At 36.0% G+C, this 24,342-nt stretch overlaps 1 protein-coding gene across 1 annotated transcript; it reads left to right on the top strand.

The window, feature by feature from the left end:
• Positions 1 to 16,424: 16,424 nt before the first annotated feature.
• On the top strand, positions 16,425 to 24,136 carry LOC112290970 (TMV resistance protein N). Its single transcript, XM_090255537.1, has 4 exons — positions 16,425 to 17,252; positions 18,504 to 20,205; positions 20,406 to 21,476; positions 21,736 to 24,136. Exons 3-4 carry the CDS (start codon positions 20,505 to 20,507, stop codon positions 21,997 to 21,999), a joined length of 1,236 nt encoding a protein of 411 aa, XP_090111663.1. The 5' UTR covers positions 16,425 to 17,252; positions 18,504 to 20,205; positions 20,406 to 20,504; the 3' UTR covers positions 22,000 to 24,136.
• The last annotated feature ends 206 nt before the right edge of the window (positions 24,137 to 24,342 follow it).

Below are 24,342 nucleotides of genomic sequence, written 5' to 3'. Positions count from 1 at the left end.
AAAGGGTGTCTATAGGATTGAGTATGCGGAGTGAATGAAATTTATTGGGTTAATCTAACAAGACAGTCAGTGGATACAAGATCGTAAGTACAAAGATATATTGAAGATTAACAGTTTGGGTTGTTCGGGGTTCTCTGTAACGTCTAGAGACCTATCGGCTGGGGCAAAAAAGACTTCGACAAGCAGTTGAAGGGCATCCGTATAGATTTACGGTATATTCTTGCAGTCATTTATATTCTAGCAGTCAAAAACTGATAGAATGCTTGACTATTGGCGAATCTCCATACTACCTTCTATAGCTAGATGCTCGGCGCGTTTTCAAGCAAGAAAGCACGTAATACGACAACGGTGTCGTATTACGTGCTTTCCTGCTCGAGAACGCGTCGGGCGTCTGGCTGTAGAACTTTGTATGGAGATTCGTCGATAGTCATGCAGTCTATCAGTTTTTGACTGCTGGAATATAAACGACTGCCACAATGTACAGTAAATCTATACGGGTGCTCTTCGACTGCTTGTCGAAGTCCTTTTTGCCCCAGCCGATAGGTCTCTAGACGTTACAGAGAACCCCGAACAACCCAAACTGTTAATCTTGAATACCCCTTTGTACTTACGATCTTGTATCCAGTGACTGTCCTGTTAGATTAACCCAATAAATTTCATTCACTCCGCATACTCAATCCTATAGACACCCCTTTAATCCTTCAATCACAGACGTAACTCGATTTTACAAAACAGTCAAGAGTATTCAAACCCACTTCATTTAAAAATCCCGATTCACCATTACAACACTAACTTCAGCAGCGATTGCCTCAATCGTCCCAAAACTCTACGAAGAAGAAAAATCCAAATTCTATGTCTTTCCTTCCCCGACCCGAAGCATGAAGCTAGCTCTCCTCTATCCCTCTAAAAACTTTCTCCAAATAAAACTCTCCTCCCCTAAACCTTATCCTCTGAATTTCTTCAATCTTCCGTCTTGGATCCGAAATTGGCTCTCGCCGTGAGAGCTTAGATCCGAAATTGGCTCTCGCCATCAAGGCTTAGATTCGAAATTGGCTCTCGCCGTCAGAGCTTTCTCCTCCGTTTTTACCTTTAAGAGATCCATTTATCAAAAACAATGTTCCCTGAAACGACACAGAGAATAGGACAGCCTGAAACAGAATCGAAACTCCGTACTCGGATCCACATTGAGTCGCCCGAACAATTCAGGTCTCATATTGGGTAAGATAACCATAGTAACCTTGATGTTCACGTAATTGGGTCAAATTGGTCCTCACGTCAGATTGGCTAAGAGTCCCATAGTAAGACCTAAATGTTTCCGTAATTAGATCAAATTGGTCCTTCGCGTCAGACTGGCTGAGGCCCGTAGTAAGACTTGGATTTTCCCATAATAAGACTGCATTGGATTGTCCGTTCAATTCAGGTCTCATATTAGGTAAGAGGATCCGGATTGGATTCTTGAAATTGGATCCAATTGGCTCTTCGAACTAGGCTCACCCCTCGTGGAAATTGGTCCTTTCTGTTCCTGCTGACTCTCGTTAATGGAATCAAATGGAGCATTTCAGTATCCCTCGGCTGACTGTAACGGGGTGACTGAACTTGGCCATTCGGTATTTGCACTAGAGTTGGTCGTTGCTCCCAATATTCGAGGTAACTGAACATTAATAAAAGTCCCCTTTCTTTATATTTTCACGGTATATTCGTGTTACAACACGACATCCACCCCCTCTGAACCTGTGCATCCTCCGGTATGCACCAATTTATCCAATTGCTGTTTAATTCAAAATATATCCTCTACGTCTTTACTCAATTCGTCTTCGTCACCTTCATTATCCAAATCACTTTCATCTTCTTGCTGCGGAATCTCTATACCTTCATTAAGGTCTTCCATATTCATCTCCGTGTCTCTTCGTTTAAATATTTTTACTCGCTTCCCTGCAATTGGTATTTTCAATTTTGTACCATCTAACTCCCGTAATGAGTAAGTCGCATTATCATGAACAGTTGTTACTACATATGGTCCAAACCAACGTTTTGAAAATTTCCACAAAGTATTATGTTGATTATCTAGACTATTATCATAAACAAGTACCTAGTCACCTTCTTCGATTGCTTTTGGTCTCAATCGATGTTGCTTATCGAATCGCGCCTTGTTTTGTAACCTTGCTCTTTTTAACCTACCCAATGCTATCTGGACATCTTCTGTTCTTTGCTCCAATTGTCGAATTCTAATAGCCAAAAGTTCTTCTCTTGTCAATCCATCTTCCCATGGTAGCATACTCCAAGTAAGTACCTTTTCTTCGATCGGCATAATTGGTTTTTGACCTGTCATAAGTTCTACTGGCATATATCCTGTCATCGAACTATGTGTTGTTCGATCAGTCCATAATGCAAATGACAAAAGCCGTGGCCACTCTTTAACTTTCTCATTACAAGCTTTAATTAATGCTTTCACAATCGGTGGGTGATCGCTTTCGCTTTTTGCATTCCCTTCCGGAATATAAGCAATAGTTAGTGATAGTTTAACTCCACATCTTTCAAAGAACTTACGAGCTTCTTGTGCATTTAATTCTCTACGATCTGCAGTGATTTTTCCTATGCATCCGTAGCAGCAAATGACATCTTCAAGCAAAAACCTACAAATCCCCTCTGTAGATTTTGTCCTCAATGCTCTTCCTTCTACTTGATTTGATAAATTTTCACGAGCTAAAACCAAATATCTCATCTGCCATAACCCAACCGGCATAATAACCAAATCAACAACCAATTTAAAATGAATAGCCAGAAGATACGTAGGATGAAGACCATCTGGATGTCGGATATTAGAATATGATTGACAGATTTCACATGACTCTACAAATGAGAGCACATCTCGATACATATTTTTCCACCAATATTGTTCCTTGAGTTTAGCAAAAGTAGCCTAGATTCCACTATGCCCTGTCCATAAACTATCATGAAATTCCTTTAATAATTTTAGTTTTTCTTCCCTTTTGCTTATCAGTCGTTGTGGCATCTCAATTCCTTTCTTCGGTCTCTTTCATAAGAATCCATCTCGAAGTAAAAATCCATATGCTTTTTTTCTTATTTGTTTGAATTTTTCTGTAGACCAATTCCCCTGCTTAGTCAAGGTATTCAAATAATGACCAATATCCAATAATTCTCCTTCATAAGATTCTTCAAGAAATAGCTTGTCTTCTTTGTTGAGATTTGATATTGAATAGAATTTCAATCCGACATCATTAATGTCTTCAACCATTTCGTCCTCCTTCTCGTATCTTGCTCGAGATAGCATGTCTGCTACTAAATTGTCCTTCCAAGTAATATGCTTAAATTCTGGATTTAGTGACTTAATATAAGCAATCCATCTCAACATTGCAATATCTGGCATTGAACAGTTAATAATCATTCCAAGCAATGGCAAGCAATCTGTTTCAATTACTACTACTGCCCCAATCAAATAGTCCTTTTCAGCTTTCATAGCCGAAATGACTCCCCAAAGTTCTCTTTTGACTTGCAAATATGCACGCTGATGAATACTTAAAACTTTAGTTCCAAATCGAACTGCAAATCTACTCCCATTTGAATCATCTTGACCCACAACCCTTCCAATGGCAATTGCACTAGCGTCCACAGTAAGAATCACTGGTCTATTGCACTTATAATCAACCTTCCTCAATATTGGAGGTGACATCAATAATTTCTTCAATCTTTGCATTACCTGAATATGCCTTTCTTTCCATTTAAATCGGTAACCCTTGCGTAATAGTTCATATAATGGATCCGCTATATGAGCAAAATGAGGGATCCAGATTCGATAAAATATACATGCACCCAAAAACCTGCGAACATCTGTTAAAGAATCACAATCCTCTTTCATCCTTCTAATTGCATCAACTTTAGTTGGATCTGGTTTTCTTCCGTAAGATCCACATAAATGTCCAACAATCACAACCTCTCGTACCCCAAATACGGACTTCATACCCGATAATGTAAGATGAACTTCTCCAAGCCGAGTTAAAATCTATTCACAATCTTCTATATGATCAACAACATATTTGCGACACCCCCTCTTATCTAAAGTTTCAGCCTTGTCTCCTTCTCTACACCCTTTTATAGGAACATCATCCAGAAAAGGCATAGTCTTTTCTGGAATAAAATCTCTCAATATCTTATTCATCCCATTCATCATATGCACAATTGAGTTGGTCGCGCCTTGAGGAAGAGTGCACATTCTAACCAATCCAAGTGGTGTCCTCATTATTGTCATATCTCTACTTCCTTCGGCAAGTTGAAATTGATCATAACCTGAATACAAGTCACCCATTGAATAGATCGCCCTTCTAGCTAACGCCTCAGCAAATTCATCCATAATAGGTCCAATTCCTATATTCCTGACAGTTACTTCATTCACCGGTTGCATATCTTGAATAAACCGTAGTGACCCATTCTTCTTAGGTACCGTAAACCATCGACTAGAATACGGCGCAAATGAAGGTTCCAATATTTTCATCTTTATCTTTTCTTTCAATAGTTCCACCAATTTAGGTAAATGTACCCTCGGTACTGGAATCGGTCTTAGATTCCAAGGTACATGCAGTACAGTGAAGATAACCATAGGTGTTATAATATTTGGATCCACATACCCAATTTCATGAGATTCGAAGGCAAATGATCTACCTTGTTTAGCCAACATCTTTTTGAAGCAAGTAATTTCCTCCGGTAATAAAGAACCATCAGAACCAATCTTCAATTCTTCAAAAGTCTCTTTAGTAAACTGAATACGAATACTCATTGGAACTCTTAAACTTGCTTCTTTTGATGCTTCTCCCATTTGTTTTTTAGAATCTTCTGGTAATGGTCCGGCAACAGGCTTTACCTTCTTATCTGCCGTTTTATATCTCGTCTCTACTGTGACTTCTGGTGCTTGAAAAGATTCAAGCATGGTATAAACCTCTCTTGAATGAATCTCAACAATCTTATCATTATTCCCTAACCCAATAGATGTAATCAATTCCAATGAATCTTCCAGCCCATTTTCTTCATAAATACCTAAAATCCTTTCATCATCTTGCAATGTACCTAACTTGTGTAATTGTCCTTCAATATTATATAATTTTTTTCTTTCTTTTCTTTTAAAATCATCAACTTTCTTATATATAATATTTCCATTCTCCAATATACCAATAAAACTCGCATCAAAGGCACCTTCATCTCGCGAGAGTACCTCCTCTTTTGTACCTCCAAAATCTCGCTTTATAGTGGTACCTCCCCAAAATCCTTAAATCCTTCAACAATCTTTGGCAATGGTTTCTCCCTCAACCTATCTCGATTCCGTTCATGGTTAGGAGGTATTGTTAGAAATTGTACAACTTTCCTCCCATTCTCGCTACGTACCCTTGCATAAGCAGAACCATCGTCAAGTACTTTTGTTTCCATCCGTGTTGCCGTAATATAAGGTTGTCCTAAAATCAACGGATAAGACGTTGTATCTTAAACAAAGAAATGTTCCTCCATCGCAACATCCCCAATCCGAATTTTGACATCTGGACAAACTCCATATAATTCGCCCCATGTATTATTAGCTGCTCGAATTATCCATCCATGTTCCATATCAATTGGCCATTTTTGCTTCTTATAAAGATCTTTAGACATGAGATTTATTTCAGAACCATAATCGACTAAAGCAATAATTGGTTCTTCTATATCTCCTACTTTCACCAATACCTCAGTAGTTGCCCTTGTCCAATGATTTCGAGTATAATGGCTCAAAGTTTCCATTTCCTTGTCACTAGAATCTTCGAAACGTACTCCTTGATTATACCCATTCTTTTCATTTTTTGGTTGCTTGTAACCAATATCAACCTCTTCTCCATCTTTATATATTCTTGCATCAATAGCGTGACTCATTCCAGTTTCGCCCATTAATTAACTCTTTCGCTTAATGCTATCAATGATAACATCATGAAACTCCTTCTTTGCAATTCCCAAGACTTCTTTCAATGTGAATTCTAACTTAGCATTTAATATATGTTCTTCCAACACCCCTTTCAAATTTGTTGCTGCTTCAATTTTAGAAAGTAGCTTATAAGCAATTGATTTGCCTTTATCTTTTGTCTCCTTTGTTTTTTCTCCCAATGATGTTGAGGTATCCTTTACAAGCAATTCTTGTGAAGCTGCCTCCCGAGCCTTGTCTCCTCGAGTTTGCCTCTTAAAAGAATTTCCTTCTCTAGTATCATCAAAATTTCCTCGTCTCTTTTCTTCCATCAAAGCTTCATGTTGGCTCTTAGTAATATATGCATGAACTGAAAGAGACTCAACAGGATCCTCCCAACCTGTTCTACCTTTTATTGTAGCTGCAGTCCTCAATAATGCTTCTCGAGGTAATTTCCCTTCTTACATTGTAGAAACGGCAGAAGCTCAAAACTCACTAGTTTTCATACTTCCACCAATTTCATCATCTACTCTAGCACCATAACTTGTACTTTCTTGTGCTGCTATTTCATACTGTTTTAGGTAATCTTGAACCAATGCTCTCATTCTTCCCTTGCCAAAATTAGTTTGAAGAAGATCCTCCCTATCTTTCAATGCTATCTTCCCATCTTTCCAGCAAATAATTCCCTGCCGTATCATATTATTAAATTCATTGCAATCTTTTCTAGTGTGTGAAGCATCATCACACCAAATGCATCTTTGTACATATCCTTGTTTTGAAACATTCTTCGAATTATTTATAGAAGTATTCTCTTCAAGTCTTGCCAATTTGATTTGAAGATCTCGCATTCCTCGTATAATTTCTTCCATTTCCATATCTGCTTTCTTTGATAAGGATGTCGAAGGTTGAACTGTAGGCATTATTGGTGGTGTTGTACGTACTGGAGCTTTGGGTGTTTGTACTGTTTTCGGAATATTGCTCCTATCCTTCCTCCTTTCTCTTTTTGTAAGCGACCCCACCGCATCTTCAACGTTCTTCCACTTTGTTGTTAATCTTTCATCTTCTTCTTTGTCTTCAAGAAGGAGTTCTAATTTCCCTTGCAATTCTCCATCAGCAGCTTGAAGAAATAGATCAACTTTGTTCGGCTCCAATGTCAATTTTTCTACCTTCGACAATTGAGAGTACTGCCTCTCAAATTTCCTTAGTAGCTTTGTTGCTTGCAAATTCTTATTAGGCCGTTCAATCCATTCCAGAAACAACTTCTTAGTAACGCGATCAGCATCTTCCAAGAAATATTCGTCTTTCAATGGATGTGAAAAAACCTCCCATGAATTCCCATAACGATCCGTAATCGATATAATGTGGTCTCTTATCTCTGGTATCGTGGCAAGTCCAAATAGTGCAACCATTTTCTTCTCAGAAACGCGATTTAATTCCATTTCACGAACATAACATCTTAAATACCTTGAAATATTCCTCCCATCAAATTGATCAATTTTATTGACCACTGCTTGCTATGCTTTGGTTGCCAAAGCTTCCTTTTGATCATTGCTTTGCTGTTGCTGCATTGATAATGAGAAGGCTTGAAACATACTAGCAATAGATGGATCTATGTGCATACCTAGTCCTTTAGAAGAATCCTCACCAGAAACTCCTCCCAAAAATCCTTCAAAATTTTTATTTTCGTTTTCCATAAAATAAAGATAAAATCAACTGAAATCCAAAACCTTCCACCTCAAGCTCTCACGTCGGGTTCACCACTTATGTCGTATTACGTGCTTTCTTGCTCGAGAACACGCCGGGCGTCTGGCTGTAGAAGGTAGTATGGAGATTCGCCAATAGTCAAGCAGTCTATCAGTTTTTGACTGCTGGAATATAAACGACTACAAGAATATACCGTAAATCTATACGGATGCCCTTCGACTGCTTGTCGAAGTCCGTTTTGCCCCAGCCGGTAGGTCTCTAGACGTTACAGAGAACCCCGAACGACCCAAACTGTTAATCTTCAATACCGCTTTGTACTTACGATCTTGTATCCACTGACTGTCTTGTTAGATTAACCCAATAAATTTCATTCACTCGGCATACTCAATCCTATAGACACCCTTTTAATTCTTCAATCACAGACGTAACTTCGATTTCACAAAACAGTCAAGAGTAATCAAACCCACTTCATTAAAAAAATCCCGATTCACCATTACAACACTGACTTCAGCCACGATTGCCTCACTCTTCTCAAAACCCTCTGAAAAAAAAACCCAATTTTCTGTCTTCTTTCCTCGCCCAAAGCATGAAGCTAGCTCTCCCCTATCCCTACAAAAACTCTTCCCAAAAAAAACTCTCCCCCCCTAAACCTTATCCTCTGAATTTCTTCAATCTTTCGTCTTGGATCCAAAATTGGCTCCCACCGTGAGAGCTTAGATCCGAAATTGGCTCTCGCCATCAAGGATTAGATTCGAAATTGGCTCTCGCCGTCAGAGCCTTCTCCTCCGTTTTTATCTTTAAGAGATCCATTTACTGAAAACAACGTTCCCTGAAACGACACAGAGAATAGGACAGCCTGAAACAAAATCGAAACCCCGTACTCGGGTCCCCATTGAATCGCCCGAACAATTCAGGTCTCATATTGGGTAAGATAACCGTAGTAACCTGGATGTTCACGTAATTGGGTCAAATTGGTCCTCGCGTCAGATTGGCTAAGAGGCCCGTAATAAGACCTAGATGTTCCTGTAATTAGATCAAATTGGTCCTTCGCGTCAGACTGGCTGAGGCCCGTAGTAAGACCTGGATTTTCCCACAATTAGAGTGCATTGCGTTGTCCGGCCAATTCAGGTCTCATATTGGGTAAGAGGACCCAGATTGGATTCTTGAAATTGGATCCAATTGGCTCTTCGAACCAAGCTCATCCGTCGTGTGAATTGGTCCTTTCTCTTCTTGCTGACTCTCGTTAATGGAATCGAATGGAGCATTTCAGTATCCCCCGACTGACTGTAACGTGGTGACTAAACCTAGCCACTCAGTATTTGTACTAGAGTTGGTTGTTGCTCCCAATATTCGAGGTAACTAAACATTAATAAAAGTCCCATTTCTTTATATTTTCACGGTATACTCATGTTACAACACGACATCGTGCGGCTGAAACCTTGCACAACATGTAATAAAGGTCCTATTCTCTCTTCAGAGCCCTCTCCTTGTTTTATATTAAATATTATTTTAGGACCTAAACATTACAAAGTCTGTGCCTTGTTAGATTCAGGAGCCTCAGCGTGTTTTTTAGATGAAGAATTTATTAAAAGACATAGCATATCTTTAGTAAAGAAAACTAAACCTATTCATGTAGAAGTCATAGATGGTTGTCCATTGTCTTCTGGAGATATTACTTACAAAATCCTTCCTATAGAAGTAATAATCAATGGTCATAATAGTTTTGTAGTATTTAATATCATTAGCTCTCCCTCTAATCCAGTCATTTTAGGTTTATCGTGGTTAAAAAAATACAACCCTCAAATAGATTGGATTTTCCGAACTCTTACTTTCTCTAAAATTATAACTAACAGTGTAGTTAATCAAGTAGAGAGTCATAAGTCCAGTTCAATTAAATCCGTATTTATAGGTACAAAAGCTTTCTTGCATGCTGATATGAAAGAATCACCATATATTATTTTGCCACACCCGTTTCTACTGGTGAAAAGACTTCAAGTGGCATTCGAAGCTAATATTAAGAATTTCAAGATGTATTTAAAAAAAAGAATGTGGATACACTCTCGAAACATCGTCCCTATGATTGCTCAATTGACCTTCAAGAAGTAGCACAACTGCCATTCAGACCAATCTATAGTTTATCACAAAATGAGTTGGCTGAATTCAAGGAGTATATTGAAGAAAATCTAGCCAAGAATTTCATACGCCATTCTAAATCTCCGACAGGAGCTCCAATTCTATTTGTGAAGAAAAAAGATAGATCATTGCGGATGTGTGTTGATTATCGAGGACTCAACAAGATTACCATCAAGAACAGGTATCCACTACCTTTAATATTCGGACTTCTTGATCAGCTGAATCAAGCTAAGATCTATACAAAAATAGATCTTCGAGGAGCATACAATCTAGTACGCATCAAAGAAGGAGATGAATGGAAGATTGCATTTCGAACTAGGTATGGACATTTTGAATACAACATCATACCTTTTGGACTTACAAATGCACCAGCAGCTTTTCAACATCTAATGAATGATGTTTTTTGAGAGTTTTTGGACGATTTTGTGGTCTGTTATCTAGACGACATCTTGATCTATTCTAAGAATCGAGAAGAACATAAACTTCATATTCGTCATGTGTTACAAAAATTAAAAGATGCAGGACTCTATGCCAAGATAGAAAAGTGTGTGTTTCATAGTACTCAAGTCGATTTCTTAGGTTACATCATTTCAAATGATGGATTTATGATGGATCTTAAGAAAGTTCAAACTATTATAGACTGGAAGATTCCAAAAACGGTAAGAGATGTCCAATGTTTTTTGGGATTTGCCAACTATTATCGGATCTTCATCAAAGACTTCTCTCGAGTTGCAGCTCCTCTTACACGTTTGACTTGTAAAGACAAACTCCAATGGAATGAAGAAGCGGAAGTTACTTTTGAATCTTTGAAGATAGCGTTTGTTTCTGTACCAATCTTATATCGTGTTAATTTTTCCAAAGCATTTTTTATGGAAATAGATGCATCGGACTTTGCTCTGGGTGTGGTTTTATCACAAATGGGAACAGATGACAAACTTCATCTAGTAGCCTTTCATTCAAGAAAATTCTCAGCAGCAAAAATCAATTATGAGATCCATGACAAAGAACTCCTTACAATTGTGGATTCTTTTCAAGAATGGCATCATTATCTAGAAGGCACTTCCAATCCAATCACCGTGTAAATGGATCACAAGAACCTCAAATATTTTATGTCAGCACGCGTATTAAATCGTCGCCAAGCTCATTGGAGCATGTCTTTATTAAGATTTGAGTTCATCATCACTTATCGGCCAGGAAAACAACAAGGTTTGTCCGATGCCTTGTCTAGACGTTCTTATCTTGCACCAAAAGAAGGAGATGCAGCTTTTGAGCAACAAAGAATGGTTCTCTTGAGGCCGGAGTGATTTCATCTTCGAGTAATAAAATCAACATTGACTGTTGATTTAACTTTTCTTAAGCAAGTCCAGTTAAGTTTGTCTTCAGACCCTCTTGTTCATGATATCAAGAATAATTCTTCTAAATTTCATGATCCCTTTAAATTTGAATTCAAGAACAACCTACTCTATTTCGAAGGATGCCTATATATTCCAGAAGGAAATGCACGTTTACGTGTTCTTCAAGCTCGTCACGACTTCCCAACAGTAGGACATTTTGGATATAATAAGACTTTAGAGCTGATATCTAGGGATTTTTGGTGGCCTCAAATGTGGAAGGAAGTTAAAGATTTTGTACAATCATGTGATGTTTGCTCAAGATCAAAAACTCCTCGTCATCAACCTTTTGGACTTCTTCAGCCATTATCCATTCTAGAACAACCATGGTCTTCTGTTTCTATGGACTTCATCACGGATCTTCCAATTTCAGGTTCTTATGACTCTATATTCGTGATAGTAGATCATTTTACCAAGATGGCACATTTTGTACCATGTACAAAATCTATCACAGGTGAAGAAACAGCTAAGCTCTTTTTTGACAATATCTATCGCTATCATGGATTATCCAAGGATATTATATCAGATAGGGGAACTCAATTTGTATCAAGATTTTGGCGGACTCTTTTTAAGATTCTTAAAGTGGATATAAAACTATCTTCGGCATTCCATCCTCAAATTGATGGACAAACGGAGCATGTTAATCAAGTTTTGGAGCAATATTTAAGATGTACCATTAATTACCAACAAGATGATTGGACAATTCTTTTGCCATTGGCAGAGTTTGCTTACAATAACACGGTACATTCTTCTACAAAACAAACACCTTTCTTTGCTAATTATGGTTATCATCCATGACTTGATACTTTTGACTTTTAAAAAATTGATAATCTTGATGCGAAAGATTTGGTAATTCATTTATCAGAGCTATATGTAACCATGAAGGCGCAATTAAAAGAGGCTCAAGAAAAACAAAAGGTCAATGCGGATGTCTATCGAAAGAAACAACCATCATTCATCTTGGGTGATAAGGTATGGCTACTTCGTCGCAATATCAAGACCACTCGTCCTTGTGATAAGTTGGACTATCAAAGGCTATTTTTATTTCTACACAAATCAATTCAGTTGCATATCGTTTACATCTATCGGAGTCAATGAAAATCCATCCTGTATTCCACGTGTCTCTTCTTGAACCATACAAGATAATAGACATACCAAGAAGATGACAAGCTCCACCTCCTCCTATAGAAGTGCACAATAATGAAGAGTTTGAAGTAGAAGAAGTCTTAAATTCAAGGCGGCGCCAAAATAAATTAGAATATCTTGTCTATTGGCGCGGATATGGTATTAGTGAACGCACATGGGAGCGAATAAAGAATCTTACAAATGCAGCAAAGGTGTTGGAGGATTTTCATCGACAACATCCATCAAAATCAAGATGAAAATCTTTTTATAAAAGAAACAACATCTAGGCAAGATAACATTCTACTTTCAATTCTTGTTCGTAGTTTCTTTGTAGTAGTGATGCTCAGGAGATGGAGAACCAAAAACCAATGGATTCGACTCAAAAGCCTTCATTTGCTGACCTGCAGGACGAGACATTACAATTGTCACAACCTTCAAGACGACGTAATCGAGATGAAGATCTTCAAGAAAGACATGTTCTTCTTCAAATAGATGGCAAGATACAATGCGTTTGGTATCACGATTTGGGAAGGGACTCTCGATGTTTTGTGATTGTGCTAGAGGTAGGAACAACTCCTGATGGTGTTCCAAATATTCTATTCGAAGGAAGTTATGAAGGCCTCAACAATGATCAAATAACTAGATGGTCTTTTTGCCCTGGTATGGGACACTACCGATGGTTGAGAGGCCCTATCAATCATCTTTGAAGAGAACAAAGATCAGAGTATGTGACAAATATAATTCGCCGCATCATAGATTTTCTCAACATATGATGACCACTCCTCGTGGAACTTGTGCCTAGAAGGGGAGGTAATGTCACGGACATAATCATGTAAGCTAGTAATTATATATACAAATAAGTAGAAGTAAGTAAAAGTATATAAAAGTAAGTTAATTCTATAGTATTTAATATGAAAGCTTCCTAGAAGCTTCATAGATGCTGCTTTGACTTCATAGGTGTCTTTAATTGACTTTTTGGATTAGAAACGTGATCAACAAGTTGGCCATGTGCCACATATGTTGTTAGCTTGAAGATCAAGCTAACTATGTGGCCCACACGTAGAAGAACTTGCCTTGTAAGTCATGGCATGTGTCCTACAAAGTCAACACATATTGGAGGTCCTATAGAACGTCGCCACGTAGCTCTTAGTTAGATAATATATATAGAGACAAGAGTGAAGGCTTCTTTACTCTTGTCAACTCCTTTCTTGCTTCTAGTCTAGTTTCAAGGGTCTCTAATTTTCTTGTCTTTTGGCAATAGCCATTCCAATTTCTCTTTCAATATATATACTTGTTTATATATATTTTGTTACCTTTCTTTAAGTGAAGGCTCACTTTTTTGAATTGTTTTTTCATCGAGTTCTTGTCCTTGACATTTTGTAATAAGGTTTTATGTTGCTCTAGATTAAAATGATCTTAGACTCTCAAGATAGACTAGTCTTGTTTTAACAATAATATTAAGAAAGAAATAACATAGAATACAAGAGGGGAACAATACTTAAGGAAAGAGAATCTAAGATAGGGCCAATATAAGATCTTATTCCAATCAAGTTCTTAGATTCTACCTCTTTTAAGAAAATTTGCTTTGGATAACTTCAATATAAGTACGTTGCCATGTTTTGTAAACTACTATAGAATTCAATTTAGATTGCATTCACATAGAATTCAATGAAAGGATTTTTTTTGCTTTTACCTTTACATAAGCTATAATTAGGTCTAAGATTGTAATACCATAGCTGCATCAACTATGGATGGCAATTTTTTCCTTGTCCAAGTTACTTCCAGAGAACTTGTTCTTTAATCTACAACATTCTTTGTTTAAGTTCTCTAGCTACTCTTCTCTGCTTATGCATGGCTCTTTTGCCGATTAAAACAACGTTGTTAGAGTAGAGAGAGTTTGCCTCAAGAAACTACTAGGCTCTTAGTTGCCTATAATTGCTCAATTAAGTCTTGAGATAAGAAAGACCAAATTTATATATAAAAATATATATATATATATATATATATATATATATATTTATATGTATATTAATTTTAGGTGCTATTATACCAAATATATAAGTCTTTAGTTTCCAAAAATATCCAAAATATGATAAAACTTTTAAATCCTTAAATATCCTTATGGGATATTTTTTTCAAACTTCAAAAATTCATATCTTCTAATCGGACTGTTCAAACACATTCAAACTTTACATGAAGTATTGATGTACTTTTAAAAACTACCATAACAAATTTCAACTACAAATTTATTACAGAGCTTAAGATATCACCAAAATCCTTACAACTGCTTCAAATCCTAATTTTTGTACATCTGCATGCAATTTTCTTCATATCTTACAAAATAAGGACTCAAATGCCACAAAATTTTTATGTATATCTTTTTGACACAATAATCTAGCTTTTCCAAAAAGTTTGAGCCAAAAATTTGTCTAAAAACTCAAAATATGGCTCCAATCATTACTATTAATAAAATCACTTAATTACTGCCTTTGATTTGGATGTGTTGATTTTAACTCTTTATAACTTCTTTATTTGAATTTTAAATTCATCAAACAATATATGAAGAATGTAGTCCAAGAAAAGCTCTCTCCAACCTCAATTGCCGATCCTTCATTGCTCTTTGTAAACATATGTTATGCCTCAAAGAGTGATAGTAGGTATGAAATTGACACCTTAAATTTGAGAGTCAATAACTCCTCCATAAAAACTCCAAATCATACAAAATTTACATCCAATCTATACTCAAAAAACCTAAATTTGATGACCATAGTCTCCAAAGCTCAAATTACTTCAATAAAAAAACTCTAATCCCTAATAGGGCCTCGGGCAGCCTCCTTGAAGCCCATTGGGCATGGCCTTTGACCAATAGGAATGAAGATTTCTATTCCTTGCTTTCATCCCTCCCAATAAGCCTCCTATTAGATAAGATTTTTTTCTTTAGGCTTTAATCTCCTATCAAGGCTTCATATTAAACATTTAGGTCCTATAATTTTTTTAAATGCTATAATCAAACTAGATAAAATTTAAATTAAAATTTTTTATATCCACTCTCTTTAAATTAATCTATTAACCATTTTAGCATACACCAAGACTTATGAACATATTATTGTCTTAATTAATTTTTACATACTATAAGCAATTATAATACAACAACATTCAAATATGTTTTGTTATATCAACTATTAATTTCTTATAGTGATATTCTTATGAATGAGGGATAAGTCTATAGATTGAGGTAAAAATTCCTTTTTTTTTTGCGAGTATTATAAAAACTATATTGATTTGGTTTGAAAAGTGAATACCTCAATAATAGCAAAAAGAGTGGGTTGTTTTGTATGCAAGGTTTTTAAAGAAGAAAGATGTATTTCAATTTTTTTTAAATTCATTTATTTAACTTTTTATTCAAAAGATTTTATCTAGGCCTAGGAGAATTACCTCATCTACTCCACCTCTTGGAAGGGAATTGCAAACTAATAGTGCATGCTCAATTGCATTAGCTTCTCTTTGTAATTGCAGACAATAATTCTTTTAGCTGCTCTGGCAATAAGAAACATAATTCTTTTAGTGTCAGAAATACGTGTAGTTACTTTAGAGCAGCAATTTCTCGTTAGAGACTCCGCAGCTTTCAGCACATGGCGAAGCTCTGTGGCTGCTACATTCCAATAAGGAGTAGTGCTGCTTCGTTCGGATCCTCCCAAGAGACGCTCTTGCTGGCGGATGATGCTCTCAAACTCGTCAACGACAAGCAAAGTTTCCGAGGCTTTCTTTGCAAGAATCGCACACTGGCGAGCATAGATTCGCGGAGGGAATTCCTCACCACTGTTTTCTGAGGAAGCTAGGTAAACGACAGATTTTGCCGTTCTGCGAAGACCCTCGAAACTGACTGATATGTTGTGAAGCAACCCCTAAACAACAAGCAACACACATTTATGTGAATTGGCCCAATGAGGAATGGCTTTTGAGTTCCCAACCTGCCGCCCTCCAACTGCCCCCCCTCCCCTGGTTCCCCAATGTTCCCCCCTCCCTTCCTAGAAATCCGATCAGCGGTTGAGATTGCATCTGAGCGGTAGCAGCGATCCGACGGCCCACGATGGCGATAGAGTTGTGAGGTTTCTGAGACACGTAATGACGAGGGGGAGTCTCTCCCGCCTTGCCAATGTACTTGCAGGGTAGGCAGCGTGTGTAGCGGCTTGTAGAGTGGCAGGTGGTGCTTTGTGGACGAAGCATGAGCTTCCTCGAAATCCGGACTTCTTGCATGGCGTGGGCAACGGTGGGGTAATTAGGCCGAAGGCGCCCAAATTTGTGAAAAGAGCCCCTCGCAGGGAAAACTCATCAAGTGGGTATTAAGGCAATCGGTGGAGATGCCTTGAGGCATGATATTGTGTGGAGACAAGTTGGCTGTTGTTGGAGTGTGAACGCGAGTGGGAGAGAACAGGTGCTTGTGGGTTGCATTCTCTTGAGCGATTAGGTTTTTCGGCCGGATTTTGTGGCGAAGGTGAAATAGTGGCATGGGAAGGGGATGGAGATGATGCAATCGGGTCTACGGAGAGGCGGACACGTAGAGTGTCGGGACAGATTCTGGCCTTGAGATCCTATGAGGGATGTCGCGGCGCCAGCAGTTCTGTTGAGTGGATTTTTTTTACCGTTCTGTCTCAGGAAGTAGCTAGGGATCAGAGATTTAGAACTCAGGGTTGCAGGATTGGTGTGTCGGAATAGGGTCTCTGTTGGGTTGGACGTAGAGTTCACGGTGTTCTCAGCAGTGCGCAGGTCTCCTGGGGATAATCAGAAGGTTCAAGAGAAGATCACCAGAGACCCTCAATTTATTTTTGGTTGGTGTTTCCGTTGACAACATTAGAGCTCTTGTCTGTTAGTGACACCAAGGGAAGGAAGAATCGAATCGGAATTGAAGGCTCTGTGAAAAGAGGGAATTGTTTTGGCGAGTGGCTGGTTTATCAACCCCTTCTCTGGTGAGTTCGACCGTGCAAGTTTTGCAGGCTTTGGTTCGGCGTGTTTACAGTAAAGGCAGCTGTTTATGCTTTTCTTCTTGTCCTAGTCATTTGAATTCGCGTCTGCATGAATTCTGTGGAAATGTCTTGATTTCCCCGGTCGCGTGGCCGCACTTTTCGCATATATGTGGCAACCAAATGTAGTCATTAAAGCAGATTTTGCTGATATGTTAAATCGTGGAAAAAGCTCGCTTACATTTTGGCGATGAAGGAACGAATTGTACAAGGCTTAGAGGCTAGCGACCCACTAGTTATGTTGCTTATTCTCTTTCCTAGAAGCGCCATAATTGGGGGGGTTTCTTTCGGAGCTCATTGAAGTGTGACATTATATATAAAACGTTAAGCTTGTGAGGAGATTGGTAGTGTGCCTCAATTTATTCACATCCGTTTTCTGACGTCTGAAGTGTGATCTTTTCTTTGCATTTCTTCTTTCTGTGCTTGAGGTATACTGAGGTATGTGTTTGTCCGAGTGCTGATACACAACTCAAAATGTTGGGCATGAAATGAGAGTTTCTCCTAGTTCTGGGAGGCTTCGAGTGGCGCCACCTAAAAAATTGCCATCTCTCTACAGCATACAAAGCTTTGATCTCAGTTTATAATTCTGTCCCTATCTGTTTTCATTTTAGGACTTATTGCCCTTACAAATCAGCTTACCAGGAACTTTGCTACTTAGATTAGAAATTCGGACACCGGCGTTAAGTGAAGTATCTATCATGAGTAAATTCTGAGTTGTTATGAGTTGTGTAGCTTCTGATGGTTCGATTGATGGTTTCAGGTCTTTTGTTCCTGTCTCGAATAGGAAGTAGCGTGTACTAAACTCACAATCACACGCATGAGTACCTTCATGTCTGAGAACATGGTGGTGCTTCTCCATGTTTGAGTGGATACTGAAAACCTCTTTTGATGTAATCAAGGAGCAGGAACTGCGATCTCTAGACATTGTGGTGGTGGTCAGTGGTCATTTGATGTTTTTGGATTTGAGATGAGTAGTTTTTGCATCAAAGTTATAGGTTGAAGTGAGGTTATTAAAATATGTGAAGAAATGAAGTGTTGGTTTTAGGTTTATTTGAGATTGATGGTTCAGTTTTAGAATTATAGATTCAATTTGTAAGACGGAAGATTGTATGGTTTGTGGGACAATGTAAAAAAAGAGTTTGATTAATATTTTGAAATACTAAACATTTTGAAAATCTAATGTGTAATTTGCTATAGGTGGCGAGAAGGTGAAATTGGAAATTATTTTTATTAATACATTATGGAATATCTTTTGGAATCATTGAAGCGATATATATTCATGGTTTGGAGCTATTTCCATGGTCTTTTCATGCAAAGATCTTCAAGAACAATGGAACAATATGAAAAAAATTTAAATATGGAAGGTATTTGTGGAGATACTTGGAAAGGTTCTAAAGTCTATGTTGAAGCATTCAAGGTTTTATTGAAGAAAAATAACTTGTTGAACAGAAATCAATGTGCTAATTTGTTTAAGAAAATTGAACATGTTACGATGGTTTTTGACCACCTAATGACTTGCACTAATGATGGATTGGAATTTGGACCTTTATTGAGTGAGTTATTTTTTGTTTTAAATAAATCTTATTTTCTAGTAGAAAATTGTGGAAAAGAAAATTGGTGCAAAGAAGCTATCTTCCAATTAAATAACAAAGACACTTTTAGAGAACTACTTTTGGATTTAAAATGTTGTTGTGATATAGCAAGTGATGTTTTGAACCATTATCCCAACAAAGTTGAAAAGAATACTTTTGCAACTTTTAATGTTGCAACACATGATGAAGTGGAAGAGGATGTTGAGTTTTTATGGAAGAAATTGATTCATGAAATTGGAAAAGAAGATTTTGAATATTATGGATTAGCAAAGCATCTATTACAAAGATTTGAAGACTTGCTTTGCATAGAAGGTGGAGAGTTGGATAATTTGAAATTTTTGTCAGACATGAAGAGTCTTACAATTACAAAATGCATAAATAAAGGAAATTGTGGTGAAGTTTATGAATCAAAGTGGTTGGAACTTGTGTGTGCAACTAAAAAGATGGATGTTAAACTTGATAAAATTTTCATCAAAGAAGTGAGCATTCTAGGAAGTTTGAGCCATCCTAACTTGATAACATATTATTTTGCAATGAAAGGTAGTGCCAATGGAAGCATTGAGTCTATTGTAACAAAAGACAAAAAAGAATATTTGTATATTGGAATGGAGTTGATGCAAAACAATTTGAGCAATATGTTGGAAGAAGAAAAAGAAGTATCTTATATTTTTCTTATTGACATTATGCATCAAATTGCAAAAGGGATGTGTTACTTACATGACATGCATATTGCACATCGAGATCTAAAACCTGAGAATATTTTGGTTGACATTGTGGAGACGAAGATTATGAATAAGATTGTTCGACATGCTATTGTAAAAGTGATTGACTTTGGAATGTCCAAGATTGAAGTTGGAAGAAATCCAAAAGCCACAAAGAATAATTATATTTATGGTAGTCTCAAATATATGGCTCCAGAGGTATTGAGAAATAAATTTCAAAAAATAGAAATATGTCATTTTGAAGTTGATGTTTATTCATTTGCAATGATATGTTCTAAGATTCTTTCAAAAAAAGATCCATTTCATGATATTTGTGAGATGAAAGAGATATTAGAATGAATTAAAAAAGGTGAAAGACCAAACTTACCTTCAAATTGTGATGACTTGATTGAGCTTATCCAAGAATGTTGGAGGTTGAATTCTTTGCATCGACCAAAGTTTGCAAATATTTGTGAAAGATTGGAGTTATTAAAGAAAAAGTATTTAGCTGGAATTGGTGTAGCAGATGCTCCAAAGTTTGGAGCATCAAAAAACAACTATCATCAAAATATAGAATTTCAACAAATACATATTGGATTGCCATTGGTAAGACTTGTACAAATAATTATAGAGATTATGTATAGAATTGATTATATTGATAGTATTTTAAACTTGTACAGTCTTCTATGCCATAATAATGTTTACATATCTTACTACAAACTCAAGTTAGTAAGACTAGGCTGATATGTAGTATATGCTTCATTTTGATTTTATTATTGATTTTTGTATGAATTTTTTAATTTCAGGTTGATATATTTGAGGAAGAAATTGTTGGTAGAGCACAATATTTATTACAAATAAAACAACTATGTGCAAATGAAGTGAAGGCATTGTATCTTGTTGGAATGGGCGGAATAGGCAAGACCACAATAGCTAAGGCTATATTAACTAGTGTAAAAGACATGTATAATGCCTCATGCTTTGTTGAGTGCATTGAAAGTGGTGGTGATTGCTATACAACTTCTTGCAATATTTTGGAACAATTTAAAGTCAAATCAAAACCAAAGGATATAAAAGAAGCTCAAAAAATGTTGAAATCATTCTTAGAAGAGAACAAAACTATCTTGGTCTTTGATGATGTGAAGAATCAAAATCAAATTGAAGATGTTGTGCCTATGGATGACATATTTGCTAACAATGGTAGTACATTGATTGCAACAACTCGAGATTCAAAAGCAATGAAGCATTGTGGTAAAGAAGTTTATAAAATGAATGTTGAAGAACTTGATGAAGGAGCAAGTATGAAGTTGTTTATTACATATTCTTGTGGCCAAGAAAATCTCCCCAATGAACTTAACGAGATTGCCAAAAAAATTGTAAGAGCTTGCAATGGCCTACCATTGAGTTTGAAAGTTATGGGAGCATTTTTAAAAGAGAATAAGAGATTAAGATGTTGGGAGCGAGCTTTACAAAAGTTAAAAAAGGGAAGAGAGTTGGATGGAGATGAAGACAATAGTAACTACAAGATTTGGAAGATATTAAGAGTGAGCTTTGAGAATTTGAAAGTTAAAGAAAAGAATATGTTTTTGGACATATGTTGTTTTTTTTGTAGTGACATGTGTCCACAAGGCATGTCAAAAGAAAGAGCATTGCGAATATGGACCAATAGTCAAAAAAACATCTTTGAACAAGATGTAGAACTTATGTTAGATACATTGATTAACCAATCATTGGTTAAAGTAGACAAAGATGGAATTATAAGAGTTCATGATCAACTACAAGACATGGGTAAAAGTATTGTTGAAAAGAAGATGGAGTATAAATACACAAGAATATGGAATTTAAATGTAGATCCATTTCATAGATCAGCAAACAAGGTAATTTTACTTAACTATTAACTAAATGGCATGTAAAAAACTAATGATAATATGTAAGAAATATTATGTAAAGGTTAAATTTTTTATTTAGTTATATGTATTATATAATGTTTATTGTGTTTTTGAGATATATGTTGATATAAAGTTGTAATATAAGAAAAATCAATCTTGTATTGTAATTAGATTTGTATATACATTGAGTGCATTACTTATGTAGAAATTCTAATTTAAATATATATTTGATTGTGTTGATTTACAGTTAGAAGGATTATTTTACAATAATATAAAAAATAATAATATAAATAAAATAAGAAGTGCTTCTTTTTCATCACTTCGATTTTTGAGTTATAATGTTGGTGTTTCTACTTCCAAAATTGTTGTAAAGATATTGAGCATTTTCTTTGTATTGATAAAGTATTCTCTTAGTTTAAAATATTTTTTACTAGATATGTCAGGGGAATACGAATTAAATGAAGAATTAGTACATCAAGCATTACAAATTACATATGACAAAGAGATTTGAACTAAACTTGAAAGTTTAAATGTCTTTCAATTAAGAAATTATTCTTTTGTAGAGAAATTTCCAAATTCATTTTTTAAAATTTCTACATTATTGGAACTTGACTTAGAAGGATGCTCAAACTTAATCATGCTACCAAATGAAATAGAGTATACGACTTCTTTGAAGATACTTAATTTAAAATATTATAGAAGTTTAAGGTTATTACCAACATCAATAAGAAGTCTTCATGCTTTGAAAAACCTTAATGTAGAAGGGTGCTCAAGCTTGACATCATTGCCAAATGAATTGGGCAACCTCACATCTTTGACTACCTTGAATATAAGTGATTGCTCAAGCTTGACATCATTGCCAAATGAATTGGGCAACCTCACATCTTTGACTACCTTTGATATAGGAGGGTGCTCAAGCTTTTGACATCATTGCCAAATGAATTGGGCAACCTCACATCTTTGACTACCTTCGATATCAATTGGTGCTCAAGCTTGACATCATTGCCAAATGAATTGGGCAACCTCACATCTTTGACTACGTTTGATATAGGAGGGTGCTCAAGCTTGACATCATTGCCAAATGAATTGGGCAACCTCACATCTTTGACTACCTTGAATATAAGTAAATGCTCAAGCTTGAGATCATTGCCAAATGAATTGGGCAACCTCACATCTTTGACTACCTTTGATATAAGTGATTGCTCAAACTTGACATCATTGCCAAATGAGTTGGGCAACCTCATATCTTTGACTACCTTGAATATAAGAAGGTGCTCAAGCTTGACATCATTGCCAAATGAATTGGGTAACCTCACATCTTTGACTACCTTTGATACAAGAGAATGTTCAAGCTTGACAACATTGCCAAATAAATTAGAAAATCCCACATCTTTGACTATTGTTAATATAAATGATTACAAAAGCTTGAAATCATTACCAAAAGAATTATACGATCTCACAAATTTGACTACCTTAAGAACAAACAAATATTCAAGCTTGACATCATTGTCAAATGAATTCGGCAATTGTACATCTTTGACAACTTTGAATATAAGTAATTGCAACCATTTGACATCAATGTCAAATGAATTAAATAATATTACATCTTTGACTAATTTAAGGATAGAAAATTATACATTATTGTCAAATGAATTGGACAACCTCACATCTTTGACTACCTTGAATATAAGTAATTGCTCAAGCTTGATATCATTGCCAAATGAATTGGGCAACCTCACATCTTTGACTACCTTTGGTATCAGTTGGTGCTCAAGCTTGACATCATTGCCAAATGAATTGGGCAACCTCATATCTTTGACTTCCTTGAATATAAGAAGGTGCTCAAACTTGACATCATTGCCAAATGAATTGGGCAACCTCACATCTTTGACTACATTGAATATAAGTGATTGCTCAAGCTTGACATCATTGCCAAATGAATTGGGCAACCTCACATCTTTGACTATCTTGAATATAAGTAATTACTCAAGCTTGATATCATTGCCAAATGAATTGGGCAACGTCACATCTTTGACTATCTTGAATATAAGTAATTGCTCAAGCTTGACATCATTGCCAAATGAATTGGGCAACCTCACATCTTTGACTATGTTTGATATCAGGTGGTGCTCAAGCTTGACATCATTGCCAAATGAATTGGGTAACCTCACATCTTTGACTACCTTTGATATAGGAGGGTGCTCAAGCTTGACATCATTGCCAAATGAATTGGGCAACCTCACATCTTTGACTACCTTGAATATAAGTAAATGCTCAAGCTTGAGATCATTGCCAAATGAATTGGGCAACCTCACATCTTTGACTACCTTTGATATAAGTGATTGCTCAAACTTGACATCATTGCCAAATGAGTTGGGCAACCTCACATCTTTGACTACCTTTGATATAGGAGGGTGCTCAAGCTTGACATCATCATCAAAAGAAATAGTCAATCAATTTTTAAAAATATATATTTTAAAATTGATTAATAATTAATAAATAATTCTATAATAAGTTAGTGAGAATATATAATCTAGTCTTGAAAAGATATATATATTATACAATAATATAAGAATTATGTGGATGTGATTAATTTTTTTATATCTTTATTGTTGAATTTTTACTTAATATATTGTAAATTCTACTTATACATCTTAATTGGTGAAATTGTTAAAAGCAAACTTTTAATACTATCTAAATATAAATATACTAAGATTATGAATTTTATTTAATGATCAAAGCTTTTATTATGATTTAAAATATTTTATAAATTTAGATAAATTTATGAAGAAAAAGTCAATGTATTGGAGTCTAAGTAAGTACTAAATATAATTATTATAGATTCTTTAGTATA

Source organism: Physcomitrium patens, chromosome 14 (assembly GCF_059467195.1).
Source record: "Physcomitrium patens ecotype Gransden chromosome 14, ASM5946719v1, whole genome shotgun sequence".
In the NCBI taxonomy this organism is placed as follows: domain Eukaryota; kingdom Viridiplantae; phylum Streptophyta; class Bryopsida; order Funariales; family Funariaceae; genus Physcomitrium; species Physcomitrium patens.
This window is presented reverse-complemented; position numbering and strand designations above follow the sequence as displayed.

Excerpts from the sequence above, each read along its gene's own strand:
- LOC112290970 (XM_090255537.1), top strand. The coding sequence starts at position 20,505 with ATGGGCGGAATAGGCAAGACCACAATAGCTAAGGCTATATTAACTAGT. Across the intron at positions 21,477-21,735 it reads TTCATAGATCAGCAAACAAG|TTAGAAGGATTATTTTACAA; the intron begins GTAATTTTACTT and ends GTTGATTTACAG.